At 38.5% G+C, this 17,574-nt stretch overlaps 1 protein-coding gene across 1 annotated transcript in view; it reads left to right on the forward strand.

The window, feature by feature from the left end:
• The window catches only part of Atrnl1 (attractin like 1), a 694,860-nt gene that overhangs the window by 587,498 nt on the left and 89,788 nt on the right, over nt 1-17,574 (forward strand). The window contains exon 28 of the mRNA XM_026389193.2: nt 12,257-12,371. Within this exon, the coding sequence (XP_026244978.2) occupies nt 12,257-12,371 (115 nt within the window). The remainder of the gene's footprint in view (nt 1-12,256; nt 12,372-17,574) is intronic.

Below are 17,574 nucleotides of genomic sequence, written 5' to 3' on the forward strand. Positions count from 1 at the left end.
CTCCGAGCTGCTTGCTGGTGGTTGCCAGCGGACCTTGGTACTCCTTGCCTTGTGGACATACCTCTGCAGTCCCTTTCTGTTTCACATGGTAGTCTCTTCTGAGTGTTGTCCCTATGTGGTCTCCCCTCTTCTTAAAAAGGTACCAGTTCTGCCTTAACCTAGTGTGACCTGTTAACTACTCTTGATTAAGTACATCTGCAAAGGCCCTATTTCCAAACAAAGTCACATTTTCAGGTTCTGGGTGGACGTGAACTTTTAGGGAGAACTAATTAGCCTACTACAGAGACCAGCTGGGGAAATGAGCAAGATTTGTTCCCACTGATATCTGTGTTTGTGCTGTGGTTACTTTAATCCTCTTGCCATCCTTTTTAAAGAAAACATAGTGAGCCAGATGTGTGCAGCAGGCCACACCCAGTGACAGAAGGCTCCTCCAGGCTTAATCAATTAGGTAATTACTAGCACCAAGAGGGAGTTGATTCGGCAGCATGAGTACAACCAGGGGAAGCATCATTACACAGACTCTGGCCATTAATTTTTAGTCATACTCAAAAAGGAGCTTTGGGAAGGAAACGATTTAGACATTTTATTCACTCTCATATACTTAGCTTTTCAAAGCAAGCTCTGATGAGGTAGTTCACACAATCAAGTAGTTTGAGGAAAACATCAAAAGGGATGCTATGTGAATATATTTTATTTGGCCACAGGAAATAAATCCACACATCTCAAGTCAAAGAAAAGAGTAGCAAGTCCTGTCTTGGGGGTTCCAGGGAATCTGGGAATGATCCATGTGCCTGCAAGAGGACCCCATGGTACTGCTAAATGTGTAACAAGCATTCTCTGCCTTCTGTCATCTTTCCTCTCATTTTCCCATTAGCCCACTTGATTATAAAATTAAGGAAATATTAATTTACCAAATAGTGGAGAGAGAACTGGCACACAAAGAGACTTCCTGGGCCAACTAGAGGCACCTAAGAACACACTTAGGGGCATTTCTAAGCATATCCATCCATAAAATATTTTTTCTCTTTGCTGTGCAAGCAGAAAGGTTGGTAGAATATGTATCGTTGGAAATGACTTTTGCCTCTGAACTTTCAAACATTTGCATTGATCAATGATCATCTTCCCCATAATAGGCTAATGTCTGAGCTTGGAACTTGGTTCCAACTTCAATGCACACACACTAGAATACTGCTCCCAGACTTTGGGACCAAGTCTGAGAGAATGAAATGATGCAGGAAGAGAGAGAGGGATCAGAAAACATCTTGACATATAAATCTCTCTTACTTGCCTACCATGGGTCATTAAAACAAATTTAGAGGAAGAGGAAGGGAATTGATAAGGCCAAAACATAAAAAATGCTGATATTCAATTGTTTTAACTAACAGAAATTATATAAGTAAATGATTTGACCTAATATAAAAATTTAGGCAACTACTTTTCCCCAGTCACTATGCAAAGTGTCTTATGCATGTATTAGCTTTTATAATCCTCAGCATAACCTTGAAGATAGTTATTATATCTCTATTTTTGATGTAGAGAAGCTGAGGCACAGAAACATTAAATCATTTTCCTGAGATCCCCTAAGATTTGAACCTAAGCCTGCTTCACAAGCCATAAAGCCATTTGGGCCTGGTGAAGCATTACTAGACTTTAGAGTAAGATTATTTCCAAAGTCTTTTGTCAAAATCTTAAAACTAGTTAGGTTCATCTGCCTATGAACTTCAAGGGACATATGAGGATTGTTACAAACTGTCAAGGAGATGTGTGTGGTCCGTGGGTCTAGGAATGTCGAAATGAGGCTGTGCTGGAAAGATGCTGACAGGTTACTACGCCCACAGCAACAGGAAGATGGTACTGTGGAGGATAAGAAAAGTCCTTCTGAATATCAAACATTTGCATTTGCAAATATCATTTCAACCTTTGCATCATAATGGATGTGTTTTGTGGAAAAGCAGCCATGTCACTCACTGGCAGCCACAGGATCCTAAGACTGCCTTTATATAAAGTAAAACTATAAGCACTGAGCAAGATGGCATTGGTGGCTTCAGGGGCAGTGCAGAGGGAGGGAAGAGAAGAATTCCCTAGGCTCCAGCTGCTCATGTACACATAAGCAGTTCCATGTATCTTCAGCAGAATGTGAAAACTGATACTTGTAATGTTGATCATGGAGCATCAAGACAATATTAAATGTACTATAGTCTGGTAGAAAAACAAAGGATATTTATTTTAAGCAATTTTACACTAGTTTAAAAAAAAAAACTTAAAGTGGCAATGTCTTGGGCCTTGTAGGGTTAATGTTCAGTTTTCTAGGAGAACTTTCATCCACAATGACCCTTCTGAGAGACCCAGACAGATTTTACTGAATGGTAATTATGTCTGTATTTCTGGAACAAGTCAAATAAACTCTTTCATTCGGAGTTTTGCCCATGCTTTTGTTACTTATAAAAGGTTTGATTGGTATAGCAATCATAGTAGAAAGTCATTTATTATGCTGGATCTATTAACACTTGATTCCTCATTAAGAATATTGCCAAATCTGCACTTTTGTTCTTTCTGCTGACAGTGGTTTTCATAGCGCTTCTTGATTTACTTTTATGATTCAAGTTTCAGAAGTAAATGTTTTAATTTAATGTGCACTTGGTGTAACAGATTTGGCCAATGGTTTAGTGAAAGAGTGCCAAGTTCCTGATAGTTTGTCAAGTCTTTCTGGGATGACGTTTGATATAGCAGCTCACCACACACCACGATGTGTGAAGTAGGTAGCAATAATCCCAGTAGTGGCCAGGAGAGTGCCAGGGGGCTGATGAAGGGCCTGAATTGCTTGGAGGGCCCTAATTGTACCCTCAGGCCTCATCACTCTTTTCAGAACAATTTCAAGGCTCTATCCCCAGAGAACTCCCAGCAGTTTCCCAGACAAACCATCTGCCTGTTCACTCCTGGCCATCCACTGCAAGGTGACATCTTTCCAGCACTTCTCAGATCCTCTCCTACCTTCTCCACTCCCCTGCCTAGAGCTCAGAGCATAACTGCTGGGCATTCAGCTCAGAAGTCATCTGAGTGGCAGTCAGCTTGGGAGGATGCTCCACCAGAGTGGGTTCTGTGGCTTCTGTGGCCTCTAACGCAGTAGCTGGTGTGTTTGCCTTTTAAATAGAATTGACCTACTGGCTATGTTCCCAAGGCGATGCTGCATTAATGGCATAACACGTTTTGAAATGGACCATTCTGGGAATAATACTAAGATTTGGATTTTCTAACTTTCCTTTTGTTTACATCTGTCTGCTCTAGATTAAAGTTTTCTTCATAAGGTTCTGCCACAAAATTACGATTTACCTTATACACTATTCCAAAAGGGAAAAAGCCAATACCCATTTATTCATGAAATATTTATTGAACAACCCAGTCATAGGTGCCAGGGAAGGTCTACTCTACTCTATGCAACAGATAAGGCTGACAGCTAAGACTGTAAGACCAGGAACAAGAGTGGGAAAGTAGGCAGACCCTCCATGACAGCGTTGATGTGCCATGTGTGGGAAGGAAGGCTGGCACTGGGATTAGCTTTTCTCCATCCTATAAGCGCCCAACACCCAAAAGAATTTTCTCCTGGAGGCTGAATTTATTTTCTTTTTCTTTTTGATTGCGGGGTGGGGGTTGAATACTGGGGCTTGATCTTAGGGCCACTGAGCCACATCCCTAGACCTAGTGTGTATTTTACTTAGAGACAGGGTCTTACTGAGTTGCTTAGTGCCTCGCTTTTGCTGAGGCTGGCTTTGAACTCCTGATCCTTCTCCCTCAGCCTCCTGAGCTGCTGAGATTACAGGCATGATACACCAAGCCCAGCTAAATTTCTTAATTGATTGATTTCAAGCCACTAACAGAGATTTTCCAAATATGTCCTCTGCCTTCAAATGACTTACTTTTGAGTTGAGCATCTTCAAATGGAACAAAGAACAATTTCAAAGCAAAGTGAGAACTGGATAGAAAGGTATAACAATAATAGCTGACTCTTACCAAGTACTACTTACTATATGTTTATACATTTATATTGTAAGATATAGATATACTAATGGAAGTATATATCTATATCTACATTTCTCTTAGTCCTCATAGCAACACTGGGAATAAGGTATTTTAGATCCACTTTACAGATGAGAAACTGGAGGTACAGAGAGGTTAAATGATTTGACCAAGCTCACATCTGGAAGCAAGCACAGCCTTGAACTTGGTTAGCTGGGAGCTAAGGATTGTTCTCTTACACTGTGTTATACTGTCTCTCAATTTTGGTTAAAGGGAAAGTGATTTACTCCTAGTTGCTGAGATAGAGCAGAGAAGGTGCAAGCATGGCCTAGGTTGACCTGGGCTAACTTCTTTCAGACAGAGAGGCTGGAGTCTGATCTTGCAGAAATGGTAGGTGTGAGCAGGTAGTCCAGGTGGACAGAAACACAAGTCTGGGCATGAGCAACATGGGAGTTCAGTTGATTGGGAAGACATGGTCCCTCACACTTAACAGTACTTTTCAAGGCCAGAAAGGATGGAGTCACTTTTGAAATTCACACATGAGGGCTGGGGTTGTGGCTCAGCAGTAGAGCACTCGCCTCGCACGTGCGAGACCCTGGGTTCAATCCTTAGCACCTCATACAAAACTGAACAAGTGAAATAAAGGTGTTGTGTCCAACTACAACTAAAAAATAAAATATTTTTTTAAAAGAAATTCACACATGAACCACAGTGATTAAGTTCCTTTTTGCACTGAACTATAGAGAAAAGTACAGACTATTAAAAATCTAGCTATGACAATTATTTCATAGATAACTATTTTGAAATTTTGAAAAATATTGTTAGGAATGAATTTTGAAAGATAATCTATTCAAAGTCACCTTCTGTGAACATTCTTATTTAATAACCGACTCTGAGAAAAGCATGATTAAATTTCTAAAAGAGATAGTGTTTTTCCCATTTTACTTTTTCTGGGACCTAAGTGCCTTGGGAAAATACATGGCAACACTGCCGCTGTCACAATCCGGCCTCCTCACTCTCCAAGTCACTGCCATACAGTTAAAATGACAGTAAAACTCAGTGAAATAAGAACTACTGCAAATATAAATCTTCATACTGCAAATATAAATCTTCAGTTTGTGTGTATTTTTGTGCATATGCTTGTGTCTGTTAAGAACAGAGCTTGAACATGGAGGCATTTCAAACAAGGAAAAATATTTAGTGTGATATAAAAATAGTTTACAGTTTGAGTACATTTAGAATCTCAGGAACTGCATACTAATTCTGTGAATGTTATATTTTATTCCTCTACCTATTCCCACATGTAGTACTTTATTCCCTTTGAATTGGCTTCTAATGTAGTTTAACCCTGTTTTTGGAAGTGCCCATTAGGTTAATTTCTTTTATTAGTATGAATTTTTCTCCTACTGAGTAAAGCCAGCTAATATATTTTCCCCTTTATCATTTCATGTAAAACAAAAAGTAAATGAGGAAACAATATGATTTCCACTTTGATTTTTTCCCCAAGTCTAAACAATGAAATCAGAGAATCTGTTTTGAGATCTGGAATCTTGGTATTTGTTGATCCTACAGGATCAACACACTTGATTAGCTGTGAGCCTAGCCCTGGTCTGACTTAATTCAATGTTCAGTAAATTAATTCAATTTTACTATTGTGACTAAAAACTAAATTTCATATCAATATAAACATTCATTAAACTGCAACTGACAAGTCATGCAAACTGTTGAAAAGGACTCATTTTTATTTATAGATGGGTTCTGATAAGAATAGCATTAAATGTGTTTTAGAAGGGAAATGTTGGCATGATTAATGTGTAGTTGTTTGCATTTTTAATATTTCACTCATGTATCAGATTAGTATTTGTGCACACTGTCAGACTTTATTCTGTTCTTGTCAAAACACTTATTACTGCTGACAGGTATAACATATCCACATCAATCCTTAATTCTTTGATTCAATTTTCTAATTGCTTTTTTGGCATGCGATGGTGGCCATTTAGTCTTATGTGATGTATTCATCATATGGTATAATAACGCTCTTTATAATTAGATGTGCCATTTAAAGTGCCTGGGCAGGAAAAAAAATTACTAAGGATTGGAAATTTTTAAATTTCACTACATTTAGACATGGTATGAGGTATTGGTATGTCACTGACTCTGGTGGTTATCCATAAATCATAATCACAGAATGTTGAAGAAGAGAGAGACCCTAAAAATTATCCAATCTATCGTTCATGTTCCTTTTGGGGCAGTTGACTTAGTAACATACTCAGGATCACCCACCTAGACAATACCAAAGTTGGCCCTAGATTCATATGTTCTGAATGCTAGTCAGGAATGGGACATGTATATGTGTATAAACTTCATTACTGAAATCCTAGCTTGGTTTCTGCTATAAACAGCCAAGCTGAGAGAATGAGAAGCTCCTTGGCCTTAAGTTACATATTTTTAGTAATATGTATACTTAGAACCTAGCATCACTAGTATTGGGTATAGTTAGAACATAGATATGAGTTCCAATCCTGAATGTGCTACTCACTAGCTGTACTGCCCTGAGAATATCATCTCACCTCTCATAATGTCAGTGTGTTAGTCAGCTTTTTCGCTGGTGTGACTTAAAGACTTGACCAGAACGATTGCAGAGGAGAAAAAGTTTATTTGAGGGCTCATAGTTTCAGAGGTCTCAAACCCCAGACAGCAGGCTCCATTCCTGGGGGCTCCAGGTGAGGCAGAACATCACGGAGGAAGAGTATGGAAGGGAGACAGCCCACATGCTGATCAGAAAGCAGAGAAAGGGAGAGAATCCACTCAACAGATACATGTACATAAGCCAAAGCCGCACCCCAATTCCCACCTCCTCTAGCCACACCCTACCCCTTCAATTACCACTCAGTTAATCCCTATCAGCAGATTAAATCACTGATTGGGTTAAGACTCTCACAACCCAATCATTTCTCATTTCTCTTCTGAACGTCTTTCTTTAATATTAATAATTTAGATAGAAATTATCATGCCTTATAGTAATCTCATTGTGTGGCCTCTGTGACAAGTTCATTCATTCATCCCTTTGCTTTTTCATCTACATTCAAGGCACCATAATAGATGCTACAGGTACGACAAAGAAGAATCAAAAATGGTGCCTGCCTTAGAGGATCAGGGACATATGACATGTATATCAATACCTATAATAATAGATGGGGAGACACAAGTCCCCAAAAGTTGGCACAGAGTATGGGCATTTCAAAGAGAAGTGAGTACAGGGAGTATAACAAAAACAGGACCACCCACGATGAGCTTGATTAATGGGTCAATAGACTGTTTACACAACTGTCATTCAAGGGAAAAATAAAGAGAATCATAAGAGGAAAAACAAAGTAAAAAGGGAGGACTAAGAACCTCAGACCAGGGAAGACCTCATGGATGAGGTGACAGCTGAGCCAGCTTTGAGGGATGCTTAAGATCAAAAAAGTAAGAGACCTGGGGGAAGGATGTCCAAGACAGTGGAAGGACTCTGAGTGAAGCAGGCGCAGAACCCCTGGAATCCCTGGACACAGTTGTGGGACAGTGAGATTGTAGGACAGAAATTGTCAAAAATAAAAGATAAAGTTTGATAAGGGAGTAGACCTAAGACTGGTGGCCCTGGAATGCCATTTGAACTCAGTCCACAGAAAAGGGTCATCCCTCAAGTCCATTTGGACCCCAGATGTTCTTTTGGTTGGCAGATAGTTTATGATTTAATGTCTTCAAAGCTAATCAGTGCCCACCACTTTTTATTGTCTTACCTGGAAAATTAAGTCAGTCTTCTTAACTGGTATGCACAGTCTAGACTCAGGTTAGTCACCCAGGCTGTGAAGGTAACTGGCATAGGCCAAATCCTGATTTTACCACCTACCAGGTTGGCAGCCTGGTTATATTACTTTTAATATAAGAGTTTACTCTTTGAGCTTTAGTTTCATCACCTGTAAAATGGAAACAGTCCCACATTAGGGGGTATGATTAGATCATGTAAATTTTAGTAGAGCACCAGATATATTGTAAGCCTTTAATAAATATTAGCTATTATTATTAAGTTACCCACCTGGGCCTTGAAGGAATTTGAGTTTGCAAGTCCTACTTTGGGACTATTGAAAGTTTTTGAGAAGGGACATAACATCTTTTTTGTAACCTTCTGAGTCCTTGAGTATCAAGAGTTAACCTGGCTTAATTGTAATGGCTAGTCCAAAGGCACCACATGGTTCTGTTGAGTCCCTAATTGCGAGGTCTAGGTTTCCAGTGACTAGCCTCAGCATGATCTCTAGAAGCAGCTCACTGGCTCACCCACCCTTGGCAAGGGCCAGCAGCAGAAGAAACAGGGAACCAGCTCTGCCCATTGGTGTTTCTCAGACCTGCAGCAACTCATGTGGTGGCAGTTTCCAGGACAGATCTTGGGTTCAGCTGGCAGTCTCCGTTTCAGAACACATTATGCATTTTAAGAGCCATAATCTTGAAAATCCCTAAGCTTCCAGAAGCTTCTCTGGTAACTTGTCTCTGGTAGCTAAAAATGGAAAGAGTTTAACATAAAATGTTTTGCCCCTGAAAATAATGACTTGAAAATAAGAGTACAGCAGTTTCAAAAACACCAGAGTGATCTAGATAAGTCTTTTGTAAAAGTGCTGTGTGCTTAATAAACAAGGACTAATTACATAACTGTCAGGGTTGTTTTCTGGCACAGTCTAACACCAGCTCTTTGCAGTACAACAAATATGAAAATGCCTCGAAGTAAATCCCAGTTGCTGAGTGCTGTAGGCAAACCAACCCTTGCCTTATCTCTCTCAAAGGCAGCCATGGAAAAACGCATGATAAATTGCACAGTTCAGTGAACATGTTATGTCATTGTGAAATGATTCTGATTCACGCTTATGTATTTATTGCAAAACAACTAAGAAACCTCAAGGTACTAGAAATATTATCATTTGTGGGGTTTTGCTGTTTTCTGTTGTAAAATCCAAGTGCTAAGTGTCCCTTTTTAAAAAATTTGAATCCTTTACTGAAAGTGATATTACCCACAAAGTCTTTGGAAATCATTTTTACAAATTATGTGAATTCCTTCCAGAACTGCCAAAGAACTGTGCTAGCAACTAATATTTTAAACATAATGAATAATTCATGATTTTGCAAATATCCTCTTATAAAAGTTCTTATAGCTAAATATAGACCAAGTTTAAGCCAATTTGATTTTAAGATAGAATTATAATCTTTTATATAGTTTATCAATGTAAAGAGATTTTAAAATGTTTTCTGTATAATGCAAGTAAGAGTGAGAGAATTACTCTAAGGGAGATATTACAGAATTAGCTTTTATGTAGGCCTTGTTCCTTTTCTGAGGTCAAGATGTTATACTCACAGTCCTTTACTGAGTCTCTGAAGTTTGAAGTGTTAAATAATTAGGCCATATTCCACTGGAAATTACAGTTATCTTTTACTAATTTTTCTCTCCATTGATGCTTTTGATATTTAAACCCAGCATTTGATATTTAAAATCTTTCTGTGCTGGTGTTAAAAAAGTTCTAAGGTAGCTTGGCAACATGATCAGCTGACACACTACCAAATCTTACTATTTTTCTAAATTCCCTAAACCAAGAAACTCTAGTTTCTCAACATTTTTTCTGTAATCATAAAATTTTATTCTAATTTTTGCAATCAAGTTGTTTTTACCATGACTTTGTATATTCTAAGTAATGTCAGATGTTACACAGAAAACTGGAAACTAAGAGAGATAACCTTGCCTGGAGATGGAAACTATCAGTTATTTCTTAGACATAGTGAAAGGGATTTGGGTATTTCTAATAAGTTACTATTATTTAAACTTTGACTTCATTTTACATTCTCTTAGTGTATTTTAACCAATTGACCTTTAAATATACTTTGCTTTTACTAAATTAAAATAAATTTTAGTTGCCTAGAAATATGGTTGGAAACATTCATAGTATTTTTCTTTTAGCTTGGACTATGACATGCCTATTCTCTAAATATTTACATCATTGGAGAATATCTATGTGCTTATGCTGATTTTGACTTAACATTTTTCAAAAATAAGTCTGTTAAATTAAATGTAAGCTTTAAAGTATGAAACCGTAGTTCATGCACTTGATGTAAGTAATGCAACATGGCCAAGAGCATTTTCTTGGAACATTTTAATGCCCTTTGCTTCTACTACCATGGCCACTTTCACCTTTATATTGAAAACTCCCAAAATGTATCTATATGAGGATAATTTTAAAACATGAGATTTATGTTGCTATAAAGGAGAAATCCTTTATAACCACATAAAACCGTTGTCACCAGAAATTTTAGTCTAAGTTTTACATGAAAGGGGACATATTTTATCTTTAATGCCTCGTTAAACTTTCTGGAAATGGCAATATTCTAGAATATTCTAGGTGAGTGACTACATACATCTATATTTCTTCTGAAAAGTTCAAATATTATCAGTGGGAAAAAATCTGAATAAAGCATTTGTTCTAATGATTAAGGCCGCAGCATTTTTTCTTTTTAATTTTGCCTTTTTGCAGAGATGTCACTTTGCTATAGCAGCCATGTCTCACCTATAGTTCTATGAATGATAGAGCCAAAACAGCCTTTCCTAGGATAAAATGATATCCTCACTGTTTCAAAGATTACATTGTATTTAAATTCTGTGTATACATTTGTGTGCAGGTGGGGGTGTGCACACGTGTGTGATTGAGCATATCTTTATGTGGGGGTGGCACATGTCATAAGCTGTGTTGTGTGTGGATTTTTTTTGTTTGTTTTGTTTTAAAGAGAGAGAGAGGGAGAGAGACTTTTTAATATTTATTTTGCAGTTAGACACAACATCTTTATTTTATTTTTATGTGGTGTTGAGGATCAAACCCAGCGCCCAGCGCATGCCAGGCAAACGCATTACCGCTTGAGCCACATCCCCAGCCCTGTGTTGTGTGTTTTAAGAACATAGACTCAGGAGGCAGTCTGCCTGAGCTTAAATGCCAGCCTTGCTACTTCTTCCCAGCTATATGAATTGAGGAAGTGTTTTTAACCTCTTCCTTCAGGTTCTCATTGTATTCAGGTTGTTGTAAGATTTACGTAAATTAATATATGTAAGTCACTTTTAACTCTCATCCATAATTAGCACTGAAACACTAATATTACTATCATTCTTATTTTTGTTTTGGTGGGGAGTTTACTGAAGATTTAACTTAGGGGCACTCCACCACTGAACCACATCCCAGCCCTATTTTGTATTTTATTTAGAGACAGGGTCTCACTGAGTTGCTTAGCACCTCACCATTGCTGAAGCTGGCTTTGAACTCATGATCCTCTTGTTTCAGTCTCCTGAGCCACTGGGATTATAGGTGTGCACCACCATACCTGGCTTACTATTATTCTCATTATCACATATTCGTTTACTCTATTAATTTCTATTACATTACATATACCAGTGTATTTGTGGGTGATGATTAAATATGTATGTCACTAAAGTGATATTAAAGATACTTCAACATGAACTCACATGTGAATTTTTTAAAGAAGCCAAGTATATACAAGCAGAGAGGAGAATGGAGTACCCCCAGGACAGAGAGGAATAGAGAACAGGGAGTCAAAGGATATAAACTTGTACTTCATAGGAAAAATAAATCAAGAGATCTGGTGTTCAGCAGGGGGGCTATAATGAATAACATTGTGTGGCAGAGTGAAATCTTGCTAAGAGTATGGACATTTGGTTCTTTTATCACAGAAAGGAAAATGTTAACTATGTGAAGTGATGGATGTATGAATTTGCTTGACCATAGTAATAATTTCAACATGTATATATGTACCAAAACATGTTGTACACTTTAAATACAGACAGTAAACATAAATTTAAAAAGTAAAAAATAAATAAATAAATAAAGATATGCCAACAGAATATTTGGAATGGTGATCACTTAATTAAATAAATGGGGTTGTGTGTAATGTTATTAGTGAGGGGAAATAATTGGGAAGAAACAACAAACATTGCATAACTTTGTGGCTCACTAGCCGCACATCAGATATAGAGGGGTGCATTCATTTGTTCTAATAAAAAGGGATTGCATGTCTACGCTGGAGCAGAGTTAAAATGACCCAGGGTGTGTCCCTGACGACTAGGACTGTGCAGTTGGGCTGACTGGAAGATGGACAGAGTGGAAAGGAGAACAGTAATGTCGCGCCAACTACACAAACTTACTTGAGTTTTCTTTTTCAGGGGGCTCCCAAACCCATAGCCATCGAACCCTGTGCAGGAAACAGAGCTGCTGTTCTGACGGTGTTTCTTTGTCTACCACGAGGATCATCAGGGGCCCCACCACCTGGGCAGTCAGGTATGGTAAAGGAGGAGCCAACAGCAGTTAGACTGAAAAGAAGAAAGAGTACTGCTAAATAGCACAGTAAGGACTTTTACAGGTCCTAATTTAGAGCATGCTAAAATTTTATTAGCATACAAACTTTCACCCTAGGGGACTTGTGCATTTGGGGTATTTAGTGGCGTCAGAGAATGATAGCTTGATACAACCACCTCAGTGCATTTATGACACATTCTTGCTCCCAAGACTAGACCAGTGGAGTCCCTGGGCCAGGTGAACTCGCCCTTAGAATAAGTGTAGCCAGTTTTTGTTCAGATTCTCCTTTGCTACCTGAAGAGCAAAGGACGTAATTATATGTCTCCTTGTGGATGTTTATTCATTCCTGTGACATTGTCCATTTTGTAAGTATAACTCACAGTCAGATCACATGCCACACTTACTTTTCTTCTTATACATCCTCTTCCATCTATTTATAATTTCTACTATTTTTTCTCTCCTTACTGTTTTCTCTACCCAACTCTTAGGGGAATAGATGTTTTTGAAGGGCAAGGGGGATTTCAAATATTTCTATTCAGTTCCCCTCAGATCTGGCAGGTTCTCAGCAGCAGTAATTGATGATGAACTTGCCTCCCCAATTATTTTATCTTTTCTTGCTGCCCCAGTTAGCTTTGACCTCGCTCCTCACTTTTCTTGATTTGTGTTCATCCACACACTAAAAGTGAAAAATATACTACTTTATACCTTGTAAGCTTTAGCTATTCAAGTAGCAGAATGTTTCCCATACATGGAAACAGAAGGTTTCTATCATTCATTATACCTAATGATATCTTGTTGCAGGAATTTTTAGCCAAAGTTCATTTTTAGATGTTTATGCAAATAAATGGACATTCTCTGCACTTTCTTGTACATTGAGTGAATGTCTTGCTCTTCTCCTTCCAGCAGCACCAAAGTAAATGGCATGCAGTAGTAGAAGAGTTTGGCCCTGGTCAGATAAGATGGATAATTATAGGTCCTGTGCCCAGCTAATGGAAGTATTGTTTTAAAGCTGGGATGATTTCCAAAACAAACAGTTTACTAATGAAAACAAGTCTCTGTGATATACCCCAAGGTTCTTCTAGATCCTTGAAAAGATGACTTACTGATGGGGAGAGTGAAGACAACTGCCAATACTCTGTCCCTTTAACCTTTGAAATCCTTTTTGGCTGATTTTAAAGAGCCAAGTAGCAGTGTGGACCATCATTTCTGCTGTTTTTTTACAGATGCTTTATGATTCTTAATGCTCTCTTGATGCCATCCTAAATGGTGTAGAACTGTACTCTTTGCAAAAATTCTCCTATTTTTCACATTTGGTCTCCTTGATAAGGCTATAAATAGGTGATATAAAATTCTCTTCATAAATGAGAGGAATGATGCATAGAAAGCACTGTATTTCTACATTCAAAGACTGGTGATGGGGGGTATACTAGAGGGTATAGTGAAGAACAAAAAATACTTACTGCCTGCCTTCCAAGTAATCCTTCCTGGTGATCTATGGCAAAGAACTTACTGCTCTACAGTCGACAGCTCAGGTCTTCAGAAAGCCAAGTACTTGGATGAGTACTGAAAATGTCTACAAGGTTGATAAAAGGAGACAAAACACTGAAACAGCTAACATGCATCTTCCAGAGGCAGAAGAATGAATGTTAAGTACTGTGTGCATAATTCAGGATGAGCTGGTTTCTTGTCTTTTAGAAAATCAAATAATTTTTCTAGCTATACTTTTAGAAGTAAGACTCTTCTTTGATTCTATTCCTTTAAAATACAGTATTATCTCTTGTCTGAATCTGTTTTGAAATGTAGTAAAAATATGATAGATGAGTAGATGGACAGATATAAAACAAGAAAACTGTTGATAGAATCTAGGTGATGGGAATATACTGGTGTTGATTATAAAATTCCCTCAATTTTTCTATATCATTGAATTTTTTTAATAATAAAATGTCAGGAAACAACAAAACAAAAACTCTTTTGACTTCATTGCAAAAAGAAGCCAGCATGTATAGAAAGAAATGTTCTAATGTTATCATCTGTTTTCCCTGAACGAGGCAAATAGTGACATCAATATAAAAACCAAATGGATAATTTTCTCCACTCTTTATCAAAATGTTTGGTGTGTATATACCAAACTAAAACTTAACCTACAGCCACCCAATATTTGAGCAGAGATACATTCCAATGATTATTGGGAGCTTGGGAGGGAAAGGTGGCCATTAGCTATTTCATTGCTAAAATTTGATTTATTGTATTTTTTTTTGGTAACAAAAAGTCCATACATGTTTTCCTGCTATCAAAGGATGTTCATAATGCTCTTGTTGATGAAGATGGTGGTGGTGGTAGTGGTGTGATCGGAAGCCTGGAAAATGTGACTCTCAAACAGCACTTCCATCTTTGAGTCTCAGTTAACTTAAATGAAATGAACAATTGGAATAGAATGTATTCATTGTTTCTTAGGTTCCTCTCCTAAGATCCCTGTATTCTAGAGAGCCTCCCTCAGGACTGATGCTAGGTAGGAGGTTGGGGACATTGAGGAGGAGTTACAGGAGAGTCTTCATGGACAGAAATACCTGCCCTTACCCCCGCTATGTGAAAGGCAGAGCCCAGGAGTTTTCTCTTGGCATCTGGGCCATTTATGTCTTCAGATATTCATGTAGCTATTCAATGATTGGATTAGTGTTTATTTTAGGTTAAGAGTCTTCTTACAATATTTTTAAAAATCTTCTACTTCTTTGAAATGTTCCTCCCTAAATGTTAGTGTCATATGCATTATTCATTGCCATGAATAAAAACATTTAGGAGAGAATGTGGGGATATGGGAAGCAGAAGCACCTGTGAGCATGGAGATTGGATTAGTCTGGGTGCTCCGGAAAGGCCCAACCAACAGAACTTACACGTAGGTACCTGAGAGGGGATCGTGTGTGTGATGAAGTCCTACAACCGGTGTCTGAAAACTGCAGAATCCTGTGGTGCTGGTTATGGCTGAGTCCAAGTCAAAAGGCCTCAGAGTTGGGGAAGCCAATGGTCTAACTATCAGTCTGAGGCCAAAGGATGAGAACTTGGGAACCACTGGTATTGAGAATCCAAAAGATGGAAAGCTGGAGTTCTGATATCCAAGTGGAGGAGAGGGGAATGTGTCCCGTCTCCAGGATATACTCAGGCAGAGATCTACCTTTCCTGTCTGTTCTCTTGGAGTCCCCACACAATTGGATCGTTCCCATCCTGTTCACTCAGAGTCACACTCTTCTCTCTCTGACAACAGCCTCATAGACCCACTCAAAAACATTGCTTTACCAGGTTTCTATGTATTCCCTGATCCCAGTCAAACTGACAATTAAAATCAACATTGTTAGCACCAAAAAATGAGTGACTTAGAAACATGCAGGTGCTAGTCTGGCCATCTCTTTTCAGTAGTACCTCGTGGTTTATTTCAAATTTAAAACGGCATTGTCTTTGGACTTCATTCTCTTTCTCCTAACAACTGTTTCAGTCATGTTTAACAAGCAACAATTAGACATGGCCCTGTTAGTGTCTGTCTGACACGTGTGAACCACCTTCCCCATGGCTTTCAACTGATCAGAGATCAAAAGAAAAACTCTACGGATTCATCCCTTAGATTACCCAAGCATTAATCTTTTTAATTTTTTTTAATATAATGAATTTAAGTGCTTGTGAGCAATTCTCCCTCTAGGTGGCTGAGAATAGTAAAGCAGAAGATTTTAAACAGGTTTTGTGGCATTCTGAGAGCTGGACTCATCAGTTCCCTGCTCCCCCGACCAGTAGCCCTGCGGCTTCCTTCTGCTCTGCTGTGAGCAAGCCCCAAGGAGCATGCCAGACTCTCGTGGGCTCATGCAGATCTTTGTTGTTGGCACATGTTCATTGTGCAGCCACTTTCTCCTCTGACCTCAAAGTCATTGCAAAACTGGCATTCCCATGAAAACAGGACACAGTAAGTAACTCTGGTGCATGACATGGACAACCACGCGTATCTCCAGTCACCCTGGACAGCACTGTCCCCACGCATTTTAGAGTCATATTACAATGAAATGTGGTTAAAGCAAATAAAGCTCTTCAAAAGCATAAATTGAAAATGATAATGACCACTGTCACTTTGTGATGGAAGATTATGGATTTCACAATTTATGGATCCTTTCTAATGAGAAACAGACTAACTTTTCTCACTTGGATTAAAAATCCCGGGGTCCCAAATGTCCATGGTTGCAAAGAAGCTATGTGCTTCAACTAAAAGTCAAATTTGCCATGATCCTGTCCCATGTATGATTGACTCTGACATTACCAAAGAGAATACTGCTGGAAAGCCTAGGGTTTTGAAATTTTCTACTTTAGGCTTAGAAGTTTTAGCAGGATGATCAGTTTTTTTAGAATAATTTGGAAACACTGTATAATGTTTAAAATAATAGTCTACCCAACTGTGTCATGAATGCTTTTCTTATTTATAACAATGACAAAAAGAACTTTGTCTTACCCAAATGGAAAGAGGTGGAGGAAGAGAACTAGTAATTCTAGTATTAGAAGCTTTCTATGTATATTCATTGGTTTAACCCTCTTAATGACTCTGAGAAGCTGCTTTTACTGATGAAAAACTGAATTCCCACAGGAATTAAATGACTTGCCCAAGGCCACTATAATGGCCATTATAGCCACTGACTGAGTGAAGCAGAATTCAAACCCAGGGCCATTGAATCCTCAGCCTGAACGATACAGTGCTTCTCTGGATGAAGACAGGGATATTCTGGGTTGCCCTTATTCTTGAAGAAGCTTTAAACCCAGTTAAAGAGGAAAGCCCAATAAGATCTCTGCTGAGCACTGGGCTTAAGGGGGCAAAGAGGACAAATTTATCTTTCCTGGCGATTTAACTGCAGCAATTAGGTAAAATATGTGCAAGCTGTGGCACATCTGCTAATGAAACTATGACTGTATGTAATAGCAACAGGGGCAGGCAGTCAGAGGAAAAGAATTTAAACTTGTAAGTTTTAACTACAGACTTAGAGTCACAATCCTGGAGATAGAGACCCAGCTCTGCCACTGGATAGCTGTGTGAACAGGGCAAGTTGCTTAGTATCTGAGCCCTGTATTCTCATGTATACAATGATGGGATTGGGTTGGACTCCTAGATGTATTTCACTCCAGCCCCTTGGTATAGTTTCACTGCCAAATATGTTAAGAC

Source organism: Urocitellus parryii, chromosome 5 (assembly GCF_045843805.1).
Source record: "Urocitellus parryii isolate mUroPar1 chromosome 5, mUroPar1.hap1, whole genome shotgun sequence".
Taxonomy (NCBI): Eukaryota; Metazoa; Chordata; class Mammalia; order Rodentia; family Sciuridae; genus Urocitellus; species Urocitellus parryii.